Genomic DNA, 26,883 nt, shown 5'->3' with positions numbered 1-26,883 from the left:
AAATGTGACGGTTAGGAGCTGGTTGTATGTCCAAATTATCTCCAAGGTTAGTGTATGTACATGTGTTCCAAAGAGATAAAAAGTTACAATGTAGCCAAGTGTCACCTGCATAGAGCATGGCGGTGTACTGAATAGGGGCAGGTCAGTCAGGGTGCAGGAGTGGGTGTGTAGATAGATTGCAGCAGAAGGGTGAGTGATGTGACGCCCGGGGGAGGAGGGGGAGTGACCGGCTGGGAGGAAGAACAGCCGCCGCCTACCTGTGATAGGACCGGGGGTGAGAGGCTGCGTCAGAGTCTGAGCTCCCGGGGAGGAGAGAGCAGCTGCGGCCGCCGCCGGACCCCGAATCCCGCTGCAGCCAGAGCCCGGACCCGCAGAGAGGTAGGTGCTGCTGTCCCTGTGTATGTGTAATATACCCCGGAGTGCTCCAGCTGCCTCCCCCGGCAATAGGACCAAACTTACCAATGTCACCTGCAACTCTGCACTCTCCTGTGACCCGCTGCATACAGGGACTGCGCTGCCTGGGACATGTGTGTGCACTGCTGCCAATCTGGTGCTGTCACTCTCTATAGTCTGCCACCTTGCTGTGTATTCTGTGGCTCAGTGCAAGGCTATATCCAGCGCAGGGCTCATTGCAGATCACCTGCTGGAGTGTTACTAATCTGGTGCTGTCACTCTCTATAGTCTGCCACCTTACTGTCTATGATTTAGCTAAGTACAAGGCTACACCCAGAGCAGGGCTCATTGCAGATCACTTACTGTGTGTGTGTGTGTGTGTTTACCATGGCCAAATAGCAAAACTGTGGCAGGGCATGCTGGGATGTGTAGTTCAACAACAGCTGGAGGGCCAACGGTTCCACATTTTTGTTCGCCTTCATCAGTGTAATTGATGCACAGGACCCAGGAACGGCTCTTTGGGGGCATCCCTTACCCACAGATCATCAGTGGTCCCACCAACCAGGGCAATCTTAACAAATGGACACACTGGGCAGCGGGGCATTTGAGCATAGCTAGCCTTGGCCTGGGGTATCTGCTGTGTTGCTGCCTTTATTGAGTTGCTTTTCACATCCTCTACCTAACCCTAGTCGCAGCCTGCCGCCAACATACATCTGTGGGTGGGACAGCCCTTAAATGAAGACTCTGCACATGTTGCATCTGCCTCACCTGCAGTGCAGCATGGTTTTGCCAAGTTGTGCGATTTGCTAACAAAGCTGAAATGGGCCCCAAAGATGAGTATGTTGCTATGGAGCACTACAGTATCTTTTCCAGGGTCCCTACGTTCACCTGTCAGTTACTGGAGGAATGTTGATGACTTAAATCCTGTTTGCAGGTGAAATGCTGCAGTGTTGCTTCGTGGTAGATTTTGCCATGTCACTAACTCCCTTATGTTACTCTACAGCTGAAATTACTAGTACGTGTGTAGCACTGTCGCGTGTCGTATGCAGGTTAGGAAATAAGACTTGTTTGTTTGTGCACACTTTGTTGTAGCGAGTCATTTTGTTGTAAAACTATTTATGTGTAGGTATTTGTTATGGAGTTGAGATGCCACTGTATAAATACACGTTCCTGCTGGCAGCAGTGGATGCCCTGGCAAAGCTTTTTATTAGTAACAATTAGAAGAGCTATCTAGTTTTTAACATCCACATCCCTTTTGCGCTGCTCCCGGCCATGTGCCTGATTCAGCAAGGCTCGCTAAGCAGCGGTTGTTCTAAAAGATCCACAGGTGGAGATACTTATTTCACTTGTGATTCTGTGAGGAAACCTGGAAAACATGTACCGTGTGGGGTCCTGAGGACCGAGTTTGAGAACTTGTGAACTAATCTCCTCTTGTCAGTTCAGTATGATGGGGCCTTATGTGTGTAATGCAACTGCCCCTTTAGTTATATCAATTATCCTCCTCCTCTGTCCTGTGATAACTTGCTCCTCTATGCACCAAGCTAGGGCAGCTGAGGGGGGCGGGTACTAATTACCTGGGCCCGGGCTTGCTGGAGGGGTCCGGTAGGGGCCCTGGTCTGACCCCTCCCTTCTGTCTCCGTCCTCCCCGGCTAGCAACAGCTGCACACACTTCTACAGCATGTGCTGTGCTGACAGCAGGCTCAGCATGAGCGTGTAACTGTAAGCACAGTACACGCTGTAGGTGTGCGCTGCTGCTGAGTTTAGAGTTTTCTTTCTCCCCCCTCTAAACATTTTTGGTGCGTTGCCTTGCACAGGAGGTGGACACACCTACCACACTTAGGCCACTCCCTAAAACTTTACCGGGGCCCGGAATTCCTCTCGGCTGCCCTGCACCAAGCGCGCCCCTCCTGATTTCTCTAATGAAATGCGTCAGTGGTGTGTCTAGCAGCAGGTTTTTCCTGTATTCTGGATGCATGCTGTTCTCTGAAGGGTCTGTTCAGCAAGTTTTTCTGGAATATAACTGTGGTTAGTCTGTTCTCTTCATTTTTCATCTGTAAATCTCTGCTTCATTTTAAAGGCCCATACACACTGGGTTTTGAGCTGCTTTCAGCTCCAAAGCCGCCCAGTGTGTACAGGGAAGCGATGAGCGCTGATGTGCATTCCCGCATCATCGCTGGCATGAGCAGCAGATATGGGGGGGGGGCTTTCCATTGTGTCCTGCTATGGAAAGCCGTCCACCCCCCAGAAAAATCTCCGGCCAGGGGGAAAATCGTTCAAGGCCAGATGTATCAAGCTTCAAGAGCGATAAACAGCCAGCCAATCGGCTCCTCCCTGTCTTTTTTCAAACCCAGTCTTAAACATGGCAGTTATGAGCTGATTGGCTGGCTGTTTATCACTTTTTGAAGCTTGATACATCTGGCCTCAGTGTCTACGTGCTCAGTGATATTTCAGCTATTCTTCATTGCTGTACAAAATCTCCCAGTGTGTATGGACCTTAATTCTTAACATTTCTCTCTGTTCATTTTTAGACCGTATCAAGATTACATCCTAAATATAATTAGAAGACTGGTTTGTGACCCTTCCGGGTGTTTTTGAGCCCATAGATGACCATGGTCTGAATGTTGCAACATTTTCTATGTAAAAGCTGCAAAACTGTCTGTTCCCTGCACTATGCTGGTACACTGACCTCACTGACGGCCGCCATAGGCTTTGTTGTGTGATACATGCTCTACGTTCATGTATACTACATGTACAGTGTGCTGTGCCTAGGGTTGCCTCCTCACCCGGATTTCCAGGATTCTCCCTGATCCGGTGGCAACCCTCAAGGAGGCTTTTTCGGAATTTGGGTGTTTGAAAAAGCCTCCATGCTCTCCGCCGCCGCCGCGTAGAGACAGTTGCGTGTGAGATGATGATGACATCATCTCACGAGTCTGTCTGCAGGCCAGACGCCTGCTGCAATCCGCCCACCACTGGTGTCGCCAGCCCAGCCAGCGAGCTGGTGTGTGTGTGTGTGTGTGTGTGTATATGGATGTAATGGGCAAAAATTGGTTGTTTTTGAGCTTTTAGCTATTACAGGGGCCACGCCCACTGTATCAAATAGGCCACACACCCTTAATTGGACCACACCCACTTCTCCGGCAAGCGCATTAATGAGGGGGAGGGCAAAGTCTCCAGGAATCCAAGATGAGTGAGGTGGCAACCCTAGCTGCGCCCCTCTCTTAAGTAGTGGTGTACCGTAATCAAACAGGTCGCTTTGTCCATATGATGCGTCTGAATGTGTGTTGTTTTTATTTTTGCTTTGCAAACTTCCCAACTTATGAGAACTGCTGTCACTAACTCTGGAGATCTAAAAGCTTGGAGAGAGATAAAGGACTTTATTTATTAACCAGACTTACCAGCGATGCATGGTTTAGTATTGCTTTGATTCAAAAGTGTTATACTGTTGGTATTTAATATTGCTTTGTCTGTCCATTCTATTAAGAGAGTATAAAATGTGTTCAGTAAATAACGCTGCTCCCCTCTCCTAGACCAGTGGTTTCTAACTTCAGTTCTCAACAGTGCACTTTTTCCAGGTCATCCAGCAGCTGCACAGGTGCAATTATTGCTCACAGACCTGTTTCCCAGGTTACCGAGCAGCTGCACAGGTGCAATCATTACTCACAGACCTGTTTCCCAGGTTACCGAGCAGCTGCACAGGTGTAATCATTACTCGCATACCTGTTTCCCAGGTTACCCAGCAGCTGCACAGGTGTGCTCATTAATCATTGGCACATATTAAAAGATCCGCAGGTGGAGCTTCACTTGTCATTTTGAGACCTGAGAAACGTGCACGGTTGGGGATATTTGAGGAACCACTGTCCTAGACACAAAACATCTTTGGAATCTGCTGGGGTTACGGTCAGCGCACACCGGGTTCTTTGTGTCTGTAGACTGAAGCATTCATCTAGGCCACACACAGTCTGTGTAACCACCCGTCCTTTATACACAGCTCCGAAGAACCACAGCTAATAGTCCTATAGTTACTTTTACCCGTCAGCTCTTATTTGTACTTTCCATGGCATCTCATCCTTCCAAACTGCTTCTCTGTTCCAGTGCCCCTAGTTACTACGTGGTTAAACCCCCAGGATGCTGGGAACACTTGCACCGCTGAGATGACTGGCATGTGTTCTGCAAGCATGCCGAAGGGAATAAATCCTAGAAAGTCTGCATACAAATCAGTAGTTACATGTTGCGTTTCATAGAGTCCAAAACAAACGTCAGTTTATCTTTTCTCAAGTATGCGCTGCTGAAGCACTTGTATTCATTAATGTAGGGGCTGGGAATTTCCAGCGGCAAGACCAATGTAGAGGTGAGAATATCGGTTATTATTAAGTTGTATGGAGCAGATGCTCTACTGAGAAACCAGAGGCTGATTTATTAACCCTGGTGAAGTGATAAAGTGGAAGGTGATCATCCGCTCCCATCACCTTCAACTTTATCACTTCACCAGGGTTAATAAATTTGCCCCACAGGAAGATGCTGGGGGAAAACGTGTCCTTGTTAAAGCTGTACATGGCTTCGCGTTCTATGTTGACATTTGGCAATAAAATAAATGTTGCAATCGCCAGTCTTCAGTGTCGACATTCTGAAAATGTTGACAGTATATCAATTGTTTTTGGGTGCAAGCATCTGTTGTGCGATATTTATTTGTTCTGCAGATGGACACAAGTGCGCTTATTACTGATAACATTTGTCATGCACATATGCACCTGATTTTGATGCACAATTGGCTAAACTCATGGAAAGTATTAGTGCCTACCGAAACGGTAGTTTAGCTGGCTAAAAGTCAGATTTTGAGCATATTTCTGTCCATTTTTAATAGCTCTTGTCGCTTTAAACGGAAGCTGTAGCCGCCAAAAAACAATTACATTTCTTGAGTCAAAAAGAGGTTAATCTTCAACGGGTTTAAAACTGCGCACAACCCGCACCGCACATGCGCAGATCTAGTCCTGCGACATCAGTTGCCGTGCCACGGTATGATTGACATGCTGCTGGCATTTGGGGGGGATCATTCCCCCCAAAATGCTGTTGGTTGTTTGCTGCATGTTTGGAATCGGCAGTGGTTCTGAGAAGCCGGGGGTGGGTGATGGATAATGTAGTACAGCCGCTGCATGCAGGAACACAGAGGTTGTGTTGTAGCGTATATATCTGTGTCAGGACCACTCTGCAGGACCCAATCAGTGTTCTGGCCTAGCTGTAGTTTCTGGTTTCCGACCTGGTCGTGTCTGAGGAATGGGCTGAATATTTAGTAGGGAGGAGAAATGCTGTAATGATGAATCATGGTGAGATGCATGTGTCAGAAAGCGATACTGGGTTATCTTAAGCCTTGATTGCTCTGTCCTACTGTAACCCTTGTACTAACTTTGACATCAGGTATGGAATTGGCGTTCTTGTTTTCCAAATTGACAACAATGTGTGAGTGCCTATTCAGGCCCCATTCATTGCTGTGTCTACCTGAGACTAAAGGTCCATAATGACTGGGCGATTTTGCCCAGCGTGTATGGACAGCGACAATCGTTTTCATTGCTGGGGGGGGGGGGGGGTGGTGGTGGTGGTGGTAAGCAGCTTTCCCCTTGCCTGGCACCTTCAGCAGGGGGGTGGGGGTGGACTTCTTTGCATAGCGCAGAGCTATGCAAACCCTTCCTAAAAGCCGCTCATCTGCTGGTATTACCAGCAGAATCGGGGGAGCCTGATCTTGCAGCACAACCCCCATCTAATTGATCTGTAAACTGGACAAAAGTTGTAGCGAGAGACTGCGACCGAACAGAGAGCCTGGACCCCATGAGAGCATTGGCCAGTTGGCCAGTCCAGCTATGGATTCCTCCCAGTCCCACATGGGCCTTGTTTCACCTGTAGGACTGAGTTCTGTGAGTGACGGACACGTCCGCACTGGAATACGGTAACTAGGTAGACTCAATTCAGGTCGACCACTGAAGGTTGACCGGGCTTAGGTCAAAAGGTTGACATGAGTGTTTCACTTTTTTTTTGAGCCGACAGGTGGTATTTCATACCCTAGCAGCCAGTAGGAGGTGGAGGTAGAATATAGTGGTGTCCCCAAAGCATGGCGAGCCCATTGGTACACTTTGATGGTGACTATATTGACATTAATTTGGCAGTGTGCAGCAAACCACCGCTGTATATGTAGTACAGGTTTTTTTTTTTTTCCCCTCTTCTCTGTACCCTAGAAAAAAACCCTCTTTATTCTGGTTTGTATCCGCTCTATTGGACTGCTCTTTGTTTTCTCTCCCTCTAGATTTTCCCTATAGCTTAGTATTCCCATAGAGTGTGTGTGTGTGTGTGAGTGTGAGAGAGAGATCAAGCAGTTACTACAGTATGCATTTCTCAAGCTAATTAAAATATATACACCAGGCGCAACACATTGAAACATGTTGTCTCTCTCTAATTAGATGCATCTTTAGGGAGATAACATGTGCAGGCATATCGTTCTGCATGAGAAATGATTAACCTTCTTTGTACATAACCTGCATAACTGGAAAGAGACTTTTCACAAACGGCATGTATGTTGTGTGAGTGTTTTTTTTTTTTTTAACCATTTGGAGTGCCAAGTGAATTTGTTAAAATAGGTGTGAAAATTGCTAAGCAAACATTGTTATTCATCCTAATGACCTGTAATGTTTACCCTTTTATATAGGGTATATATATAATTTTTTTTTTTTTGGGATTTATATAACAATTTATTAGCAGACATTTTGAACATCTCTCAGAGATGTTTAAATTTACCAGTCAACCTCTGACATAGAAGGCAGCCATCTTGTACTGTAATAAGAAAATAAAAAAATAGTAAAAAGAGTATATTTTCACAACCCACTTAATCCAGCTGCTAACTTTATTAGGATCACCAATCCTAATGAAGAAAAACCAAAAGAAGCAAGGTAAAAGAAAGCACTTGGATTTGAGGGATAGGTTAAAGCCAGTCTCTGGTGGTAATTAGGACATTTACAGATACAGAAACAAATTTAATAACAATGTTAATAAAATTTAATAATCAATTTCATAGGTACCGGCCGATACCAGACATATACAAATAACAATGGAAATAGAATAAAAAAAATAGGTAAAAAATCAGGATTGGCCTGAGAAAAAAAATCAAATATGCTAAAATATCTCATATATTGCAAGTGGAAAACAAAACGTCCCCTTTTAAATGTAACAGGATAAATCCACTTTTGCCAGCCTCAGATTCGTAGAGGGTTAATAATGGTGGTGGATAGACAGTCCAATATTGTTAGTAAATTAAGTGGTCATATGTTGTCAGTCCAATATTAGTAGTATTAAATTGGAGTTTGATCTAGTCACCACATTCCTGCTTACAATCAGGTAGGTGCTGTTAGCATCAGAGTCTACAGAAAAAAGCACTTGAGTGTAAACTCTCAAATAGTTGGAGACACAGCGCAATTGCAATTTAAGGCTCCAATATGCCAGCCGGCAATACCTTTCAGATGGCAGAAGGAATCGTGAGCTGATGCGTTTCCCCAGTGGCTTTCTCAAAGATCTTTGAGACTGTCTTTAACCTAACCCTCAAACCCAAGCGCTTTCTTTTACCTTGCTTCTTTTGTACTGTAATACAAGGTGTGCCCAGAAAGTAATGAGACTAAACTTATCAATAACTATTTATTGAACTTTCAGATACATAGGGTTAATAATCTTCAAAGGGTGACCCTTGAGCATCGATACACTGTTGCCAGCTCTGCCTGCCAAGCTTGGTACGCCTCCTGGAAGGCATTAACCGGTACGTCCTTGGCTGCCCTTTTTTTCACGGCTGCTTCTGCTTTTGTCAACTGTCTAAAAAAATGATGTCCTATTGAGGCAGCATTTCATACAGGGGGAACAAAATAGTCAGCCGGGACCAGATCTGGAGTGTCAGGTGGTTGAGGTTGAGTTGTCACGATGTGCTTGGCCAAAACTCCCCCACTTGCAGGGATGTGTGACTTGCCGCATTGACGTCATGGGGACCCAGGCAGTGGCAGTCTCCTTGTGGAAGAGGACCCTGTTTCTCAACCAATTGAGCGCTTCCATGTAAATGCACCAGCGACAGTTTGACCGGTAGGTAGAGATTGCTTGTGGACCACACCCTAGAAAACGCGTAGAAAAAGATGAGTATGAAATTGGTCTTTGATTTGCTCATTCAGCCCTTCTTGTGGGCGAAGCCATAATGGTGTGTGCCACTCCGCGCTTTGCACATGCTCCAAAAATTTGCAGTAAATGGCCACACGCTTGTCTTTCTGATCAGGAGTCAAAACCATCCCGATTTCCTGAGTTTAAAACAAAACTTGATCACATATTGTTGCTCAATGGTGCGCTCCATCTCGAATCCTTGACCGAGGTACAAAAGGCACTACACTACACAAATCCTTGACCGAGGTACAAGGTGCCATACAGTGTAAAGGCAACTGCCGCAGAAGGGAATGTTTATCTGATACCCATCCCGCACTACAGCGGATATTGGAGCTTATTCAGGTCCATTCGTATGCAAACATACTGTTCATTGGGTGCAAGCAGGGGGCGTGTCATTAGCATATGGGAACGCCCAGCGTTTCATGGGCTTTCTCATGCTAATGGGCCGATGGTTCAGGGGCGGCAGCTGAGATCGGATGTCAGCTGCCTGCCCACTACCTTCACGCATATCTCAGGTTGCTCTGAGCAGATTGAGATATGCATGCACGTTCCATGTCTGAGACCATCGAATGATGTGGGTGTTGCCCCATCCAATCAGTGCTTGATGCAGCACTAACGGGTCACGTTTCCAAGGTCACCAACAGGCGCGCTGTGTATGACCCAACTGTCACATTTTTAAAATCCACAGGTCACCTGGAAAACACGAACTGTTAAGGTGCTCATACACGCTGTGACAACTGCATGCGTTTTGGACTACATCGTGCAGCACATACTTTTTGATCAGTGCGATGGGATATCCGTGGGAGAGCGCATCGCACCGTGTATGGGCACCTTTAGTGCTCCTTGAGGACCGATTAGGCCAATAATTGCGTATCATTTGCCCATTTGCTAAGAATACTTCTAGCAAACCCTAAAGTTATTTTTGCTAAAATTGTTCTACATGTATACGCTCAACAAGGTGTTCTAGTGAAGTCCACATTTTCTTTTTTAATGTTAAAGGTGGAGATTTATTAAAGCTTAAGCCCCCCATACACGGTCCGTTCATCGGATCCGTTCTGTGCTTAAACAGCACACATCGTATCTGATCTCATCCCTTGTGCATGCACTGCGATCCGATACGATGTTTACCTAGTACAAATGTGTGCAGCACATACTTTTTGTACCGTACTATGTGATGCGCGGGAGCGCGCATAGCATAGTACAGAATGGAGCCGGTCCACAACGGACTGTGTATGGGCTCCTTAAGAGAGATAAAGTACTGGTTAGTCAGCTTCTATCCTTCACCAGCAGATGAGCAACGGGGTGGTATCGCCAGCAGATGAGCAACAGGGTGTTTGAAAAATGACAGTTGGGAAATGGTTTGTTGGTGTGGTTTCTGCGTCCACTTTATTTCTCCCCAAGCCTTCATGCATAGGCTTCAGAGAGGTGTCAGAATATTTGGCTGACGTAAGCATTGTCTCTCTGTATGAATATGGATAGGCCGGCGGCAGTTGGAAGGTAACTGTAAACCCTTTTTTTCTATACAAGACAAACTATTTACAGAACACTTAAACCATGCGCCATAGCAACATTGTAGTGAGCGTGTGTACAGCGGACGTGTTTGCTTATGGCTAGGAAATGATATGAGGTTACACAGCCATCTCCAGTTTCCTATGAGGATTGGCGAAGTGTCATTGTGTAGAGACACTGGGGTAAATTTACTAAAAGAAAAGGTGATGTTGTCCTTAGCAACCGAACAGATTTCTCCTATTGGCCGGGCAGCAGGCTGCGTTTATGGGCACGCTGCTTAGCATGCCTGGCTGTATCATGCACTGAGTGTAAAAGACCAAATTATCCCATCCTTGGCACATAAGTAGATGCTTGCTCACCCGCTGCTTATGTCACCATTCCCATCATTGTTTGTATGGCGTCACAAAACGTCTCCAGTGCTTGACAGCCGGAAGAATGGAAATATCATGGTAATAACACCACAGTGTTATATGTGGGAGGATAATACAGATGTATGTTTGACCCCCATGTTCCTGTATCAGTTTGGGTTAGGATCTCTGAGAAACCTCTTACAAGTGGCAATATTACAAACCCCAACTATACATTGTTGTGATCTGGTCTGAGCGTTGGGTGTCAAGCCCACTGCATTATCGCCGTCAATGCGGTTCTGTGAAAGGAGGGAGCCCATTAGAGGTACACGCATAGCGATGGTATCACCATGTTTTTTACTTGTAGGGATTTGTTTGGCTTCAGGAGGTATTTGCATGTCTGATGTCCATGTGCTGTTTCTCTTGCTCCGCCACTACCCGCAGGTGGCAGATAACCATGCCCAAATACCACTCAATGTTTCCTCTCCGCAAGATCAGACCTGCCTGCCAGGACTCTGCTGCAGTCCGTCATTAAAAATATTTACACCTTTTTTAACACTGTGCGATCACTGTTTTCCTTTATATGACATTTTTATGCTCATTTAGGTGGCCTCTTTCAAGCCCCCAGTTTCTCCACCATTAGGCTAAACTGTCCATTTTCAAAAACCGTCTGTAAGATCACAGCAGCTCATTGGCTGCCACTTTATCCCTTTCCACTTTATCACTTCCCAAGGGTTACAGCAACATAAAGTTAATGCAGACATGACATTTAGGCTCTTAGACTTTTGCCGGGTACACGCTATGCAATATATCGTTCATACAATCAACAAGCGATCTATCACGAAGTGCCAATTCGAAGGGTGACCGCCCAAATCACTTGTAAGGGTGGCTGCAGAAATCTGACCGCTACAAAACCTCAGGCAGCAATGTCATCCCAACTGAGCGGTCACATTTATATGCCCACATGGTTGTAATATGTACAATATATGCATGTATATAGTGCGGTTTGCACACGGCCATATTTATGAAGCTTGGTGAAGTGATAAAGTGGAAGGTGATAATACGGCAGCCAATCATCTCCTTACTGATTGTTTGTTTTTGTTTTTTTATAAATAAAACCAGCCTGTAACTTGACAGTTAACAGCTGATTGGCTGGTGCATTATCACCTTCCACTTTATCGCTTCAACAAGCTTAATAAATCTGCCCCACACTTACCATGTATCCATAGTGTTGCAGTAGGGATCATCTAATGTATGTTATTTGGGACAATGTAGCTGTTAATGCCAAGGCTCTATAACTTGCAAAACATAAACCTCCCTCTATTTCTTCCCAGCAATCTGCGAGTTAAAGGGCCTCTATAGAACTGGCTAATATTCAACTGAAACCCATAATAGCTTCCCAGGATATCAGAGTAATCTGATTTTAATATGCAAATCTAGAGTCAGAGAGAAAGGTGGCACACGTCCCAGCTGTCGCTCCTGTGTGGGCTTGCATTTTTAAGGGGTCAAGCACTACGGTGGCTCTCGAGGACCATCAACCTGAAAATGCAAGCAGGTTTTAATTGCAAAATAGTAATCTGATGCCAGGGTTCTGTTCCCTTCCCAGGATGTATACTTTCTGTGTATTACTGATGGGTCACGGGAGGGAGTTAAGTAAATTTGCACGGTTTATATGTGATCTCTCATCTCTGTTCTTGTATGTTCTTTCTCTCCTGCAGGATGCTGCAAACCATTTACGACTACTTCTGGTGGCATAGGCTGTGGCTTCCAGCGGGTCTGGACTGGAATGACCTTCAGGATAAGGAAGGTCGTATGTACGCCAAAGCCTCGGACTTATACATCACTATCCCATTTGCTTTCATCTTCCTCATAGTACGGTACATCTTTGAAATGTGAGTACATTAGTAGCTTGTGTTCAGGATAGAACTGCTAGAACACTAGATTGATTGCGTGTTGTATGGAAAAAATAACCTGGATCCACCGATTTTTCTCTTATCCGTCCTTTACTCTTTCATAAGCATATATTACCCGATATTAATGATTACATATGTATAACTGCTTGCTGGTGACCAGTGTCTGATCCTCTGTGGACTGGAGAGTAAAACCATAAAAAAAAATTTTTTAAGTATTGTAGCACCCTGTCCCCTCTCTTTACATATCTCTATCTCCTCCCTTCTTAAAATCTCTCTTGCTCTTTGTTCCCCCCCCTCTTCTTAACATCCCTTATACTGTCTCCCCTCTCTTACTCATTGCATCTCTTGCTATCTGTTCCCCCCACCCCTCTCTTACTCATTGCATCTCTTGCTATCTGCCCCCCCTCTCTTCCTCATTGCATCTCTTGCTATCTGTTCCCCCCCCCACCGCTCTCTTACTCATTGCATCTCTTGCTATCTGTTCCCCCCCCCACCCCTCTCTTACTCATTGCATCTCTTGCTATCTGTTCCCCCCCCCCCCTCTCTTACTCATTGCATCTCTTGCTATCTGTCCCCCCTCCCCCCCCTCTCTTGCTCATTGCATCTCTTGCTCTCTGTCCCGTCTTCCTCTTCCTCATCCCTTGCACTGTCCCCCCGTCCCCCCTCGTACAATTTTCAGGATGTGCTTAATTTACATGGGGGAAAACTAATTGGAAGCTTCCTCTACTTTTGGAAGTTTACACTTCTGTTTGTAATGAAGCCCTGAAACATAACTGTGCATGTCATTGGTTTCATTTTTATGTTGAACTGTTGATTTTACAGCCTGTAATTGGCCTTATGGATGTAAAAGTAGAGCGCAAAACCAATTAGACTCAAAGTATATAAAAATGTATTAACCAAATATAAATATAATTATATTGAAAATACATATAAGCAATTCAGTGTGGGAGATCTCGCATCTAAGTGAAGAATAATAATAATAATAATAATAACAACGTGCCATTCTCTACTTGCTATTAGGTGGAGCTTTCCTGCTATTAGTGGGAAGAAAGTTCCTTAGTCCACTTTATCCTCTCCCTCTACATATTTAGATTGCTATATATATGCTTATAGTGGAGAGCCCAGTAGGAACAGTTACCATCAATGATCCTGCTTTCATCAAGGCAGACTCCGCTATGGCAAACAGTCCCGGCCACAGGTTAATTTTTACCCAGGCTGCACAATCAATTCCTGACTGCACCTCCCGTCTGGGAGCCTTTGGGGCTCTGATCGCAATTCTACAAAAATACTTGACTCTAACGGACACGTTGTCCACTGACTCTGTACCACCTACCTGACCGGTGTGATGACTAATGTCTCCTAATTTCCTCTTGGCTAAAGCAGAAGTGTAATCTTCCCTATTGGTAGCAGGCCGAGGTCCGTCTGGGCAAAGAGTGTGTTTTGATCATGTGTCCAAGCACACAATAACTTGATAGGCTAGGAAGGCCGCATGCTGGTCGGTTGTGGTAAGGCATGTACTGTATTTCTTCTAATACTTCCATTGTTTGACTTGTAGCCTGAAGGCTGACTTTTTTTTTTTTTTTATCAAAACGGTACTTGTTTAGTTTCACGGTGGCCGAAATATCGGATGCGATAGCAGCCGATGCAAATTTTTTTTTTTACCTGTTCATAACCCCACTATCCGCTACGCATGGAGTTGATTTTATGCAGTGTGGCGAGCGCAGTAATCCGCGTCCCCTCGCCACACTATATAAAATCAACTCCATGCGTAGTGGATAGTGGGGTTATGAACAGGTAAAAAATTTGCATCGTATCGGCCGATATCGCATCCGATATATGAAACTATACCAGTACCATTAAAACTAATTCTGAAGTTCAGTCAATATGGTTGGGATCACAGTACAGTAGATGAAGGATGATTCTGTATACTCGTACAGGGTCTGCTCTGCCCCGTTTGAAACCAGGCGATCATTCTATTTCTTTGAGTCATGTTTAACCCTTTTTGAGTTGCCAGCATTGCGGTGAGCGATCCTCAAAAAAACAGTCTCTGTGAGCGCCCCTGGCGTTTTTAACAGATATTTTGAGGATCTCTCACAGCACGTTACACTCAAAGGGGTTTAATAAAAGGGGTTTGCTTGGCAATTGTCACGTCTATTTTGACAAATTGGCACTCAAAGGGTTAATTTTTTTCAATAGGTTTTTGCCTGACCCCTTGAATAACATCCAGGTAGGAAGCCACACAGTTTGTGTGCACGCAATTTGACGACTGTATCTGTTTCCTGAAATAGAAAAGAGCAGTGCATTGAAAATAAAATATTTATCTTTCTGGCGTTTCTGAGGATGTAGATAACGCTCTTTATTTTGTTGTGTTGACTTGGGCGGGGGCCTGTATAAAGGTCCCTTCTCTCTCAGAATCGCTGGGTTGTGCTGCTTGTTAGCACAGCGTATGACGGAACTTGCCGTCCTGCTGTCATCTGCGTTACAGGCGGTAAGTACAGTTCTGCCCTGCTGGATATAAAACCGCGGCGGTCCACCTGCATTGCAGCAGAGCCACCGGTCCTTGTGCATTGGCCAAGAATTATGTGTTGCGCATATCCAGTAGCTGGTTCATGCACATCCATTGCTATCGAGCATGAAGCAATAACCCCCCCTGGTGACCAGGGCCTTTAATCTTTGCAGCTATTGTTAAGATATCCCACAAAAGAACACACCTTTTTATGTGTCGGAGACCATTATTGACGAATGTCGACCTGTTCATAATGTTGACAGTGTGCTTGTCTGCGTAGGATATTAATTCATGCCCTAGCCTTAAAGAAAACTAGTGCTAAAATGTACCGGTGACGTGTATGCCGACATGTTGCGTCAACATTCTGATTGACCATATTCAAAACGTGACCACTATTTGGTGTTGGCATTCTAAATGTGGACAGTAAGGGGCTGTTCTTTTTTTTATTTTTAATAATCGCTCGTGTCTAAAGTGTCTGGGAGCAGTTTAAATGGTTTGCATGAGCAGCACTAATCCCGTATATCTGCTTGCACACTCCAAGAAAACACTTGAAAATAGCATTTTGTATGCAGATACAGCCACACACACAAAATATAGCCATGCCACATATCATTTTAATCAGCAGAAGCCGGTATTGTCCTGGTTTGCAAATAAGACAAATTTTTATAGAAAAAGGCGGGAAAAACAAAACAAAAAAAACCTTCCAGCACTACAAAGTCTCACCATGGCATGGCGCGGCTGGAAGGGCTTTTTAACGTAAAAGGTGGCTAGATGTCCTGTACTTGGACATATCTGTACGATAAAGACATATGGTGAAATTTTAATAGGATTAGAAATTTTGGTAAGAAATCCTCTTTTTTTCTTACACTGCAAAATCAAACTAGTTTTGCAGTATAATGGATTCCCGCTTTAAAAAAAAAAGAAACCCTGGAGATTTCTTACCAAATCTCTCATCCTATTAAATTTCACCCACATTGTTCATTATTGATTAATTTCCTTCCATTACGGTGTTGGTCTTAATTTAAAGTCGGGGATGCATGCACCTTGGGGAGACTGGCAAGCCTTCTGGGAACATGGACTAAATGACTATCTAATGTGCCATCCTATACATGCAATGTCTCTTCTATCCAGTTATGTTGCTGCCCCACTTGCCAAGATTCTGGGTGTGACGGAAAAGACGAAACTACGCCCAGCGCACAATCCAACTCTAGAGGCATTTTATACAAGCAACTCTAAGCACCCCAAACAGGTATGGACTGTACTGGACACTGATCCCATTTCTTCCGTTCCAAGCTTTGATGCATGTCCTGAATTGTTTGTTTGTTTGTTTGTTTAATTTATTGGTTATCATCCTGCTTATAATCTTTGGTTAAACTGTCATTAATGTACATTTCTAGAGCTGTCCATCCCTCTTTTGGGAAGTAACTAATACTCCTGTTACTGCTCTCTGACAGAGTGACCTAGAGAGCTTATCGAAGTCAAGTAAATTTACGGTGCGCCAAGTAGAAAGATGGTTCCGCCGGCGGAGAAACCAGGACAGGCCGAGTCTGCAAAAGAAGTTCCGTGAAGCGAGGTATGAGATCTGCTAGCGGCCAGGCAAGGTCAGGCTAGGATAGCAAAACGTTAAATAATAAAGTAACTAAAAATAATGACAATATCATAAAAGTTAATCAAATCTAAAATAATCAGGACTTTGATAGTGACATGAGCTCATACAAACGTATGAAGTAAATAATTGTTTCATTACCTATTGTACGATTTAAATTGTATTTATTGTTATTTAGCAGCTTTGCAAGTTATTCCCTACAATAGGGGTGGGATGTAATGAATTCTGAGTTTGGCGGCTGTGCAGAAAACTGGCTGAACTCCGATATTATTTTTATTTTTTTTAAGGGCCAAAATAAAATGTCCGCTTTGTCCGGCATCCTTCGCGGCCTCCCGACTCTGGTGTCATTACATCTTAACCCTGAAAAGTTTTGGACAATAGATCCCTTGAAAAATATTGTCGCCATGGTATGATATGTTGTCCCAATATAATCTCCTTTTTAAGATTTGTTCAGCAGTTTTGCGGAACAGCCCGATAGGATAGTGACCAATGGTCTTCATACTGCGTGGGCTTGACCGGTTAGGCTGGCCGGTGTGCCACCCCACACTTCCCCCACGTTATAATTCCTGGACACTCAGATAGATGTCTGCCTTTTTTTCACAGCTGGAGATTCACCTTTTATCTTATTGCTTTCATTGCTGGCATGGCCGTCCTTGTAGATGTAAGTAGCGCTTTTTATATCCTTCCGCTCTGTGCTTATGCTACTTCAACACAACTTTCTCTAATGCTTTTGTTGTTGTTCATTGAGGTGAATTCAATTGTTTGTTTCTTTTGAGTGGCTACAAGAAATGGGTGCCTAATGTAGCTATTCAATTGGTTTTCCGACTATATTACTTATCCTTTCCCCTGCCTGGGGTGTCACTCTCTGCTGTGGTGCTTCTAGCACAGTCTGGTCTGATTTTCAGCAGATACAGACCAATGTGTTCTATAAGCACCACAGCAGAGAGTGACACCCCTGGCCGAAAGAGGAACTGCATGGAGTTTGCAGAGTGCTGGAATGATCACGATGGCTACATTTCTCTATTCATGAGTGCCTTATGTCAGTGATGCATGCAATGCTAGGTTTCAGCCATCTATCATATACCGCTACTACAGTATATATAGCACTATGGTGTCTCCAATATGAACGCTACAACTTGTAAAATAAACCACGCTAGATACTGGATTGCTAACATTGCAGACAAGTGAACTAACCCACGTCAACCAATCAGGTGCCTCCGTTCATTGCGTAACTTTGCTGTACACCATAAAAGCTATAAGTATTTTGGTCACTTAACCTCTGTGTCTGAGTTTGTACAATGCCTTCACTTAATCAGACCGCTAGCTGGCCAGTAATTTCTTGTTGGCCAGAGTATCGTGTGTATATTTTTATGCTTTTTTTTTTTTTTGTTCTGTGCTATTGTTGTGGACTATTATTTTAGGGGGATATTTTGTTACAGGTAAATCTTTGGACCCATAGGGCTGCTTTATGTTATAAAGTGTATATTCTTATGCGCCATTGGTCGGTGCATTGACACTGACTAGCTCTGCCCAGTGCAAGTTTGTCACTTGATGTACTACAGATGTGTCCACATACATCTATCCTCCATACGATACAAGTCACATTATACCCAACGCGTAAGATTCATGTGACTCTGCATCGCCGGGCGTCTTTCTTTGCAACATTTGCCATTCGATAGCATCTTATCTGCAAAATTGAGTGAATAGGACACACAAGCAGCTTCTGCTGATTAAAATGATATGCAGCCTGCCTATTTCTTTGTGTATCTGCATAAGAAAGGGAACATTTCAGTGTTTGCCTGGAAATCAGTGTAACGTAGCATTTTGTATGCAGATGCAGCCACCGTTGCACACAGAATACAGGCAAGCCGCATATAATTTTAATCAGAAAAAGCCACTTGTGAGTACTGTTCACTCCAATTGAAATGGTTGCAAAGAAAACGCCCCCGGCGCTACGGAGTTGTTGCGACTAGAAAGGCTGTTTAACGGGAAGGATGTACGTGGACACATCTGTAGCTCAGAGTACTGTAAGATAGAGAGGCACTTCGATCCTATCTGTTCTCCTTGGTTCCAAGAGTGGCCTGAGCATGGGGGAGATATGAAGTTAACCCCAATTTGATAATTATTTTAGGTATGATTTGACTCTATGCATGCATGTATTGCCTCTTTCCCACATTTTCCCTAATTTATTTATTTTTTATAATATTTTTTTACAGGAAATAGTTTTACTGCTCTTTTATAATTGCATTGTTTTTCTTGCTGTTTGCAGAAGCCCTGGTTCTATGATCTCAGCCAAGTATATAATGGTTTCCCCAAACAGGTAATTTCCGTGGACCTGTGCGCAGTTCTGAAGCCACCATGCACTGTGGCACATTGATATTGATAGTGTTGCCAGTTTGGGAGTAACCTGGGAGCAGCCAAAAGCGAGGTGGTTTTTAACACTAGTGGTGTCTTGTACATTGAGTAAGACTAAAGGCTCCTTACTCTAGTCAAGTGGCTCCCAAATGTTTTTGAATCACGGCACCCTAGAGAATATATATATTCTGCTAGCCTCTCTGAAGCATACAGGAGTCACATAGGAGATATATTCATTTTATTTTGGATGAAGATTCATCATCCAGGTTTTTAGGAAAATTTGCATATATATATATTTTTAATTACCACAATTAAAGGAGGCTGACAGAAATTCAAACACCTGCTAATTCATAGGCTAATTCACCCAAACTCCAATCTTAAAGGAGATCGACAGGAATCCTGAGACCTGTCTCTTCTTAGGCCACACTAATTGGCCCCATTCTAAATCCACCAGCGGATATAAATTTATATATTCCTACTATAGGTATTAAGAACAATATGCCTTGTATTATTAATTTATTCTGGATAATATTTGTGTAAGCAGAGGAAATTCTCTCACAGATATCACAAATATCACGACCGCAAGATTATTGTATTTCCCCTGATGAAGTCTCTGTGAGACGAAACGCGTTGGGATTGTCTACAAGCGTTTTTATCCGATTGTCCTGTGAAGAAAATAAACAAACAAAACATTGGAAAAGATCTCCTTTACTACTTCATTGGTTACGGATTATTGCTAAGTTGTATTTAAATTCTGTCTTAGGCGCCATACCACTATTGGGTAAAAATATATATATATATATATATATATATATTTTTGTCACTACACCCCTAGGCCAAAAATGTATTGCGAAATTTAGAAAATAATATTAATTTAAGTAATTGGTGTTTATATGCCACCCTTAGGTGTTTTTATGTGGTGGGGGACAGGGTTTGCTTCTGTTTGTTCAAATAAATTGTGATAGGCAAAACCAGTGCTGGTGTCGTCCAATCACATTGGCCATAACTAATTTGAGTTGGTCATGAGACCCCAACCCAAGGCACCCCTGCAAGTGTCTTGAGGCACCCCAGGTTGCCTCAGCACACCATTTGGAAACCATTGCAGTGAATCTTACACAAAATTTGAACTAATTTGTCCATGTGTTTCGCATTAAGGATATCGGGCCAATCCCCAGCATCTCCCAACCGCCCTCAATTTTCTCTTGCTTCCGTTCCAAAATGCTTGCGTATGATAAATGGTGATCCCGCCAAACTGCGCCTGTCATGTGTTTTAAAAATGACATTGGTAGCTGATTGGCTGGTGCACCATGTATCCTATGAAACAAGTTTTATATGATTAAAATTCATTGATAAATGGGCCTCTAAGTAAGCTGGGTGAAGTAGCGACGGTCATGTTTTATATTATAGCAGTACCATTAGCTGCCACCGTTATGTCATGTTTTCATTGACTAGGATCTAAGGTCATCTCTATTTTCCCCCCACCAGAGTATGCTGCCATCCCAGTACTGGTATTACATGATTGAACTGGGCTTCTACTGGTCGCTCCTCTTCAGAATCGCCTTTGATGTGAAACGGAAGGTGATTATGCCACATTGACACTGCTCATAATATCCTTTATTGGTTTATTTGGATAATAGAATTTTAACACACTGGGGGAGATTTATGAAAGCTTGGAGAGAGATGACAAAGAAAATGACAGTTATGAGCTGATTGGCTGGCTGTTTATCACACTCCACTTTATCACTTTCTGAAGCTTGATACATCTGGCCCTAAGCTTTGATAAGTCTCCACCTTTTTAAAACTGGTCTTTGGCAGCTGTAAAATAAGGTTGCGGAATGTGTTCTTTGTTACTCCCTCAGCTGGAGAACTGCCCTTGGTCAAATCTTTAAATTCCTCATCATATATATATATATATTACTAAGGTGATTTTTGGTGTATATCCCTTTTTCTCCCTTCATACTTAGCCAAAATTGATAAATGAGGTACCATTTTAAAGATGAAGTTCTCCGCTTCTGCCGACTTGTTAATTTAGAATTGCACATTGTATCGTTTGTTTAAAAATTGAATTTTGGCCCTACAGTTCTTTCTCTGGATGCGTTTATACGGAACGGCTAATGGGGCCTCCACACATACTGATTTAAAGGCATTTTCTAAGCGATCTCTCTAGGGGCGGGATGTTCTTACATCCGCAGCCCAGCTACGCCCCCCCTTCACCACCCATCGCATACATAATTATCGCATATGCATCTTGCGTTAAGAGCTGTCTGGTGAGGTGAGTCAGCGGGTCCCGGCGGCTCCCCCCTCTCTCCCTTACCCGGCACTGCTGCTGCGCCAGGCTCTCCTCCTCCCTGCACGCGGAAGAGGATCATAGTGCATGGAGGAGGAGGTCACAGGTCTGGGCAGCACAGCTCTGTGCTGCCCGAACACCGGTGAGGGGGGGTCAGTGCGGGGAGGCGGTGAGTCGCGGTAGAAGCCCATAGGCTTCTATGGGGCATCGCCAGATTTCTCTGGCGATTTTCCCCCCGTCGCGGTAACCCGGCGGGGGATGCTTAGAGCATCCTAAAATGCGGTAAAAACCCAGATAACGGGGTTTTTATCGCATTTTTAGTTTAGAAAATCTCCCCCTATAGCACATAAAAAATGTCCCTACATCGCTTAATGTGTAGGGGCCAAAGTGATGCCCAGCGGTTAAGATCCAGCATGCTGGATATTAATCGGTCAGGGCCAAAAGGCCAGTGCAGAGCGATCTTGCTAAAGCGATCTAGCATCACTTGGAACACTTCAGCATCAGTTTTGCTCGGATACGCTAAATGGCTACAATTGAACCGGTTCTTCTTTCATCCTACTACAAACCACCGACCTCGCTACAAAATTCATTGTATTTAATTTGCATGCAAAATTTTCGCACGCCCACCTAGTCTTTTATAATAAAAGTATAATGCTGCTCCTTGCCTCCAATGGAGGGAAATCAGGTGTCTTGCACCTTGAGGGCCACTAGATGGCACTCGAATGAGCAATTCAAGTGGTGGTCATTTTTGGTGCGCAAAGCTGCCGGCACTGACATTACTTTTATGACGATCTGTCCGTTGGATGGGCTGGTAATTATTTGAGAATATAGCCAAAGTTCTGCCAACTACTGGATCTGACGCCGTAACAACCTTGCTTTCTAGAATACTAGATTGTCTGTGCACGTTAAAGCATAATCCATATAAACTGTGATCTTTCTATTGTTCTAGGGTAAATGCAAGTATAATATATTTACTGTCTTTCTTCTCCAGGACTTTAAAGAGCAGGTTATCCATCATATGGCCACTATTGTACTGATCAGCTTCTCATGGTGTGCAAACTACATACGTGTGGGTACATTGGTCATGGCCATTCATGACTCCTCTGACTTTTTACTAGAGGTGAGATGTTTTACATAGTCTCTGCAGACTACACCCTTTAAAGACTTTCCGATTTAAAGGAAATCTGCTCCAAAGGCCTACGTTAATTTGTTTGGTCGGTTTCTGTAAGGTCAAGGAATTGGTTTTGACACTTGAAATTTCTGCCTCAAGTCTTCTGAGGAAACCGCTGGTAAACGTTTCAAACTGAAATTTCTTTTGCAACACTTTGTAACTCTGTAACCATGGAAACCATGTAGAACTGACCTAACTTTTCAACTCCTGTAACCATGGAGACCATTTAGAACTGACCTTACATTGAAATGGTTTCCATGGTTACAGGAGTTACAAAGTAAAGACATTTCTAAATGGTTTCCATGGTTACAGGAGTTACACACTGACCTTCCTATGCAACACTTGTAACCATGGAAACCAGAACTGACCTTACTTTGTAACTCCTGTAACAAGGGAAACCATTTCAAACTGACCTTCCTTTGCAACACTTATAACCATAGAAACCATTTAGAACTTACCTTAATTTGAAAGTGTTGCATAGGAAGGTCAGTTTGAAATGGTTTCCCTTGTTACAGGAGTTACAAAGTAAGGTCAGTTCTGGTTTCCATGGTTACAAGTGTTGCATAGGAAGGTCAGTTTGTAACTCCTGTAACCATGGAAACCATTTAGAAATGTCTTTACTTTGTAACTCTCGTAACCATGGAAACCATTTAGCACAGACCTTAATTTGCAACATTTGTATCCATAGGAAACCATTTGAAACTGACCTTCCTTTGCAACTCCTATAGCCATGGAAACTGTTTCAAACTAACCATTCTTTGGAATGCTTGTAACCATGGAAAACATTTATTTGGTTACAAGTTGTGCTAATCTACATGTGTTATTCACAAATTGTAGCAAATGTCTGCTTCTGAGATTTCACCAGTAAATTTTAGACTAAAGTTGGAATGAAAGTATTGAGAATTTTTTGCCAAATCACCTATTTTCGGATTGTGGGAGGAAAACCAGAATGCCCAGAGTAAACCCAACCTAGTACGGGGGGAAAATATACAGACTTTACGCAGTTTGCACCGTGGTGGAAATAAAACCCAAGACCTCAATTCTGTGAAGCAGTAATGCTAACCATTACACCATCTGTACTGCCCCAAGTGTTTATTATTTTATTTGTTTTTTGAGTTGCACAATTAGTCTGACAGCACATGTGTCGTGATGGTCCTATGATGACCGTTGCACGTAGGAGGGGTGGGGAAAAGCAGCCACTTTGGGACCTTTTTCGAGGCATGAAAGCATTCTTCTGCTGCTGGAATTTTTTTTGCTTTGAATGCCAAAACATTAATAGGAATAAATCACAAAAAACAATCAACGATAAGTGAAACTGAGAAAGTTATTTCACCAGGAAATGACTGGCTGACGTTACTTGTTTTATAGAAATGATCTTCGTGTACATACTGTAATATGTTTTTTCTGCTTCATTCAGAAACTGACCTGCTAACCTCTTTATTCACAGTCTGCAAAAATGTTTAACTACGCTGGCTGGAAACAAACGTGCAACAACATCTTTGTGGTGTTTGCCGTGGTATTCATCATTACCAGAATAATTATATTTCCATTTTGGTAAGTAGAAGTTTCGTAGGTTCCATATTGTTGCTCTTCACTCTTTAAATCCTGACCTACAATTTTCTGTCTTTGGTAGAGGTGCAACCATAATTGCATGAACACCTAGTAAGAAATATCTTACCGCCTACTGTATGAAGACTAGTGGCACATAGTAGCAGTGAACAATTTTAGGCTTGCTCTTCTCACATGGGGTAGATCCAATTACCCACAATATTTTGTGTAAAAAAAAAAAAAAAAAACAATGGCTACAATTGTGAATGTTATTCCATTGACATGCGTAATGTTTTTTTCTGAAAAGAACTGCAATAAAAACACAAAAGGTTGACATGATGCACCCCACCACCCCCAACAAAAATAAAATTATAGAAAAAATGAATAACATCGTAGATGTTATGTAGTGTCACTAAATATTTTGAGCTTTAAAAATGTGTCAATCTTGAATTTTCTATGGTGTAGTGCCGGCCATGGCCATCTGGGCTTGTTGGACTTTGATTTAGGCAGGGCCACCGGAAGCAGTTGTTGCCTTTTACACCATTTTAGCGCAACACAATCTCAATGAAAAAAAATTTGGGAAGCACTTAATACATTTTGGAAACTTAATTATGTTTTATTTTTTTTTAAGTAAATACTTTTCAATAAACTTGAGGTTCATAAAAAAAAAAAAAAAAAAGAATAATAATTTTGCACCCAAACCGTATAATTGTACCCCTTTTTAATGGGATTAACTTTTTATGGTACACAAGAAATGAGGCCTACTATTCTATTTCACCATATTAATTTCATTTATATTTGTCTGCTTTTTTTATGTACTATTTAGCTTGTCCCTATTTTACATTCATCAGATGTTGGCAATGCCCAATTTCTGGCTAGCACCACATCCTTTTAAATGGCTCCTTTTCCTATTCTACTCAACATTCCAATATCTGTATTGACTGAGTGTCCAACAGATGTGCTTAGCTTCCAGCCCTGGTGTTGGATAAAGGCCCAGCACAGAATAATGATGGCATTTACCAAGTAAAAACAAAATGGCCCATACACGTAAGGATTCACTTTTCAATTCTGCTCAAGTCACTTTTTTTTTTAACTAGATCTGTATTCACTAATTAACTTTGAAATAAAAACTGTGTTCTCTCCATCTACAGGATCCTGCACTGTAACTGGTTTTATCCTTTACAAGCTTATTCCCCTTTCTTCGGCTACTATTTCTTCAACGTCCTGCTGTGGATACTGCAATGCCTGCACATATTTTGGGCCTACCTCATTCTAGGCATGGCTCACAAGTTTCTAACGGGCAAGGTAGGACCAAATGACTTTGGGAAAGTGATTGGTGTTTGACTGATATGTTTAGTGTCTTTTATTACTAATAAAATGATTTAAAAAAGCAATCTATACATCTTATGCTGACAACACAATGACCAGTAATGCTGCTCAACCCAGGTATTAAGAGTTGGATGAGTGACACCACTGACATGTGGCATCCCTGCACCCTAATAAGGGGGTAGGGGAGTTCTTATTAGAGATGTGTGGGATCATATTGGCTATTGGCTGTCGCATGTTTTGAATAGCCAATAAGAACTGAGTAAATACCAGACATATCTAGTTATTCCATTTTGAAACCAAATAATTTTTGGGCTCTGAAGACTTTATATTTTTACAATGTTGGAGGGTAGGCCAAAGCATAAATATGAATTTTATGCTTAATTTTGTTTTCTCATTGTGTCCTAACATCTACAGCTGGAACAAGATGAACGAAGTGACAAAGATGAAACTGATATCTCCGATGAAGAAGAACCCATCAAGAATGGTTCGGTTTCCAATGGTCATTCACTGAAGAACAATAATCACCACAAAGCCGATTGACCTCGGGTCAGGCAAATGGCTGATTCATCCTCGGAGCCTCTTGTGAGGAACTAATAGCAATAAACGTCCTTCTCCTTGATTAACACTAAAATGCCTCACCATCATCTCATGAAAAGACACTAATTGATCTCTCAAAGAACAGTCCAGTTTACATTCCTCAAAGAGCCTTCAGAGGTGGATCGATGAAGCTTCTCCATGGGGACAATTTTAAACCTGTTGATTCATGTATATTTAGTTTTTGTTTGTTTTTTGACTGTGAAAAATGAACTCAATGTATATTCCCCCTTCTCCTCGTTCTTCATCATTCCCTAAAGATATGAAGCCCCACTTTTTATTTTCTGTTGAACCGTAAGTCAACATTGACTGCTGCTTGTAGGTTTGGCTCAGGTCAGTTGGACACCAAAGACCCTCTTCTGTGAAAAAGCTGTCCAGGTTTACATTATAAAAACCACCAATATACATTCCAGAGATGACCTCTTTCTTCTTACATTTTATTGTCTGTATCTAGACTGGAGAACTAGAGTCGTATGACCTGGATAGAGCAGTGACGGTATATCATTTGCTACTTATTGAGTTTTGATGCCCATCTATGGTAAAAGATGAGTTGAACTACTGGTTGTTGAAGGTTCCTGGATAGGTTTGTAAGAGCAGTGTGTCTTAACTTTTGCCTTTTTACCCCCATGGTAGAACTCAAAGTAGCCATGTTGGAGATCACCTTAATCAATGATGTTCATTTCATCTTGATGCTTTATTTGATATCTCATATGATTATTGTACTAGTCCTGTCGAAGTAGATCATTTAATAGCAAAAAATATATATATTTATTATGTCCCTATTGATTCTTGTCTTTATTTTTTTGTGATGCTTTTTTCTATCATGTTGCGTACTAAAGCCAAATATGGTGGGCCTCTCTAAAGAGATATACATGGGGTACATCATTTTTACATGGTAACAACCTCCCATCCTTTTTTTTTTTTTTTTTTCCCTACAAGTCATCCTATTACCCTCACTAAGTGTAGGCAGCCATCTTGTGCCGTAAGCCAATAAAAGATTTCTTAATAACATTCATAACAAAAGAGTTTTAGGAGTTCCCAAATTTGGCACCCAGTCTAAGATTTAAGTATATCCATGTGTGAGCACAGGTAGCACATGTGACTTAATTAGTACTTTAAATGAAGTTGTAACATCGGTGCACAAATAGCC

The 26,883-nt window shown here is 42.8% G+C and overlaps 1 protein-coding gene across 1 annotated transcript; it reads left to right on the top strand.

Moving 5' to 3' along the window:
- Positions 1-207: 207 nt before the first annotated feature.
- On the top strand, positions 208-26,494 carry CERS2 (ceramide synthase 2). Its single transcript, XM_083167686.1, has 11 exons — positions 208-378; positions 12,143-12,316; positions 15,975-16,092; positions 16,298-16,416; positions 17,053-17,110; positions 18,719-18,769; positions 20,290-20,382; positions 22,083-22,211; positions 23,710-23,816; positions 24,962-25,115; positions 25,554-26,494. The coding sequence occupies exons 2-11, from the start codon at positions 12,144-12,146 to the stop codon at positions 25,677-25,679; spliced, it is 1,128 nt and encodes a 375-aa protein (XP_083023812.1). The 5' UTR covers positions 208-378; position 12,143; the 3' UTR covers positions 25,680-26,494.
- Positions 26,495-26,883: the final 389 nt, after the last annotated feature.

Source organism: Crinia signifera, chromosome 12, assembly GCF_055691185.1.
Source record: "Crinia signifera chromosome 12, ASM5569118v1, whole genome shotgun sequence".
In the NCBI taxonomy this organism is placed as follows: Eukaryota; Metazoa; Chordata; class Amphibia; order Anura; family Myobatrachidae; genus Crinia; species Crinia signifera.
The sequence above is the reverse complement of the archived record's forward strand: the minus strand, read 5'-3'. Positions and strand labels throughout refer to the sequence as shown.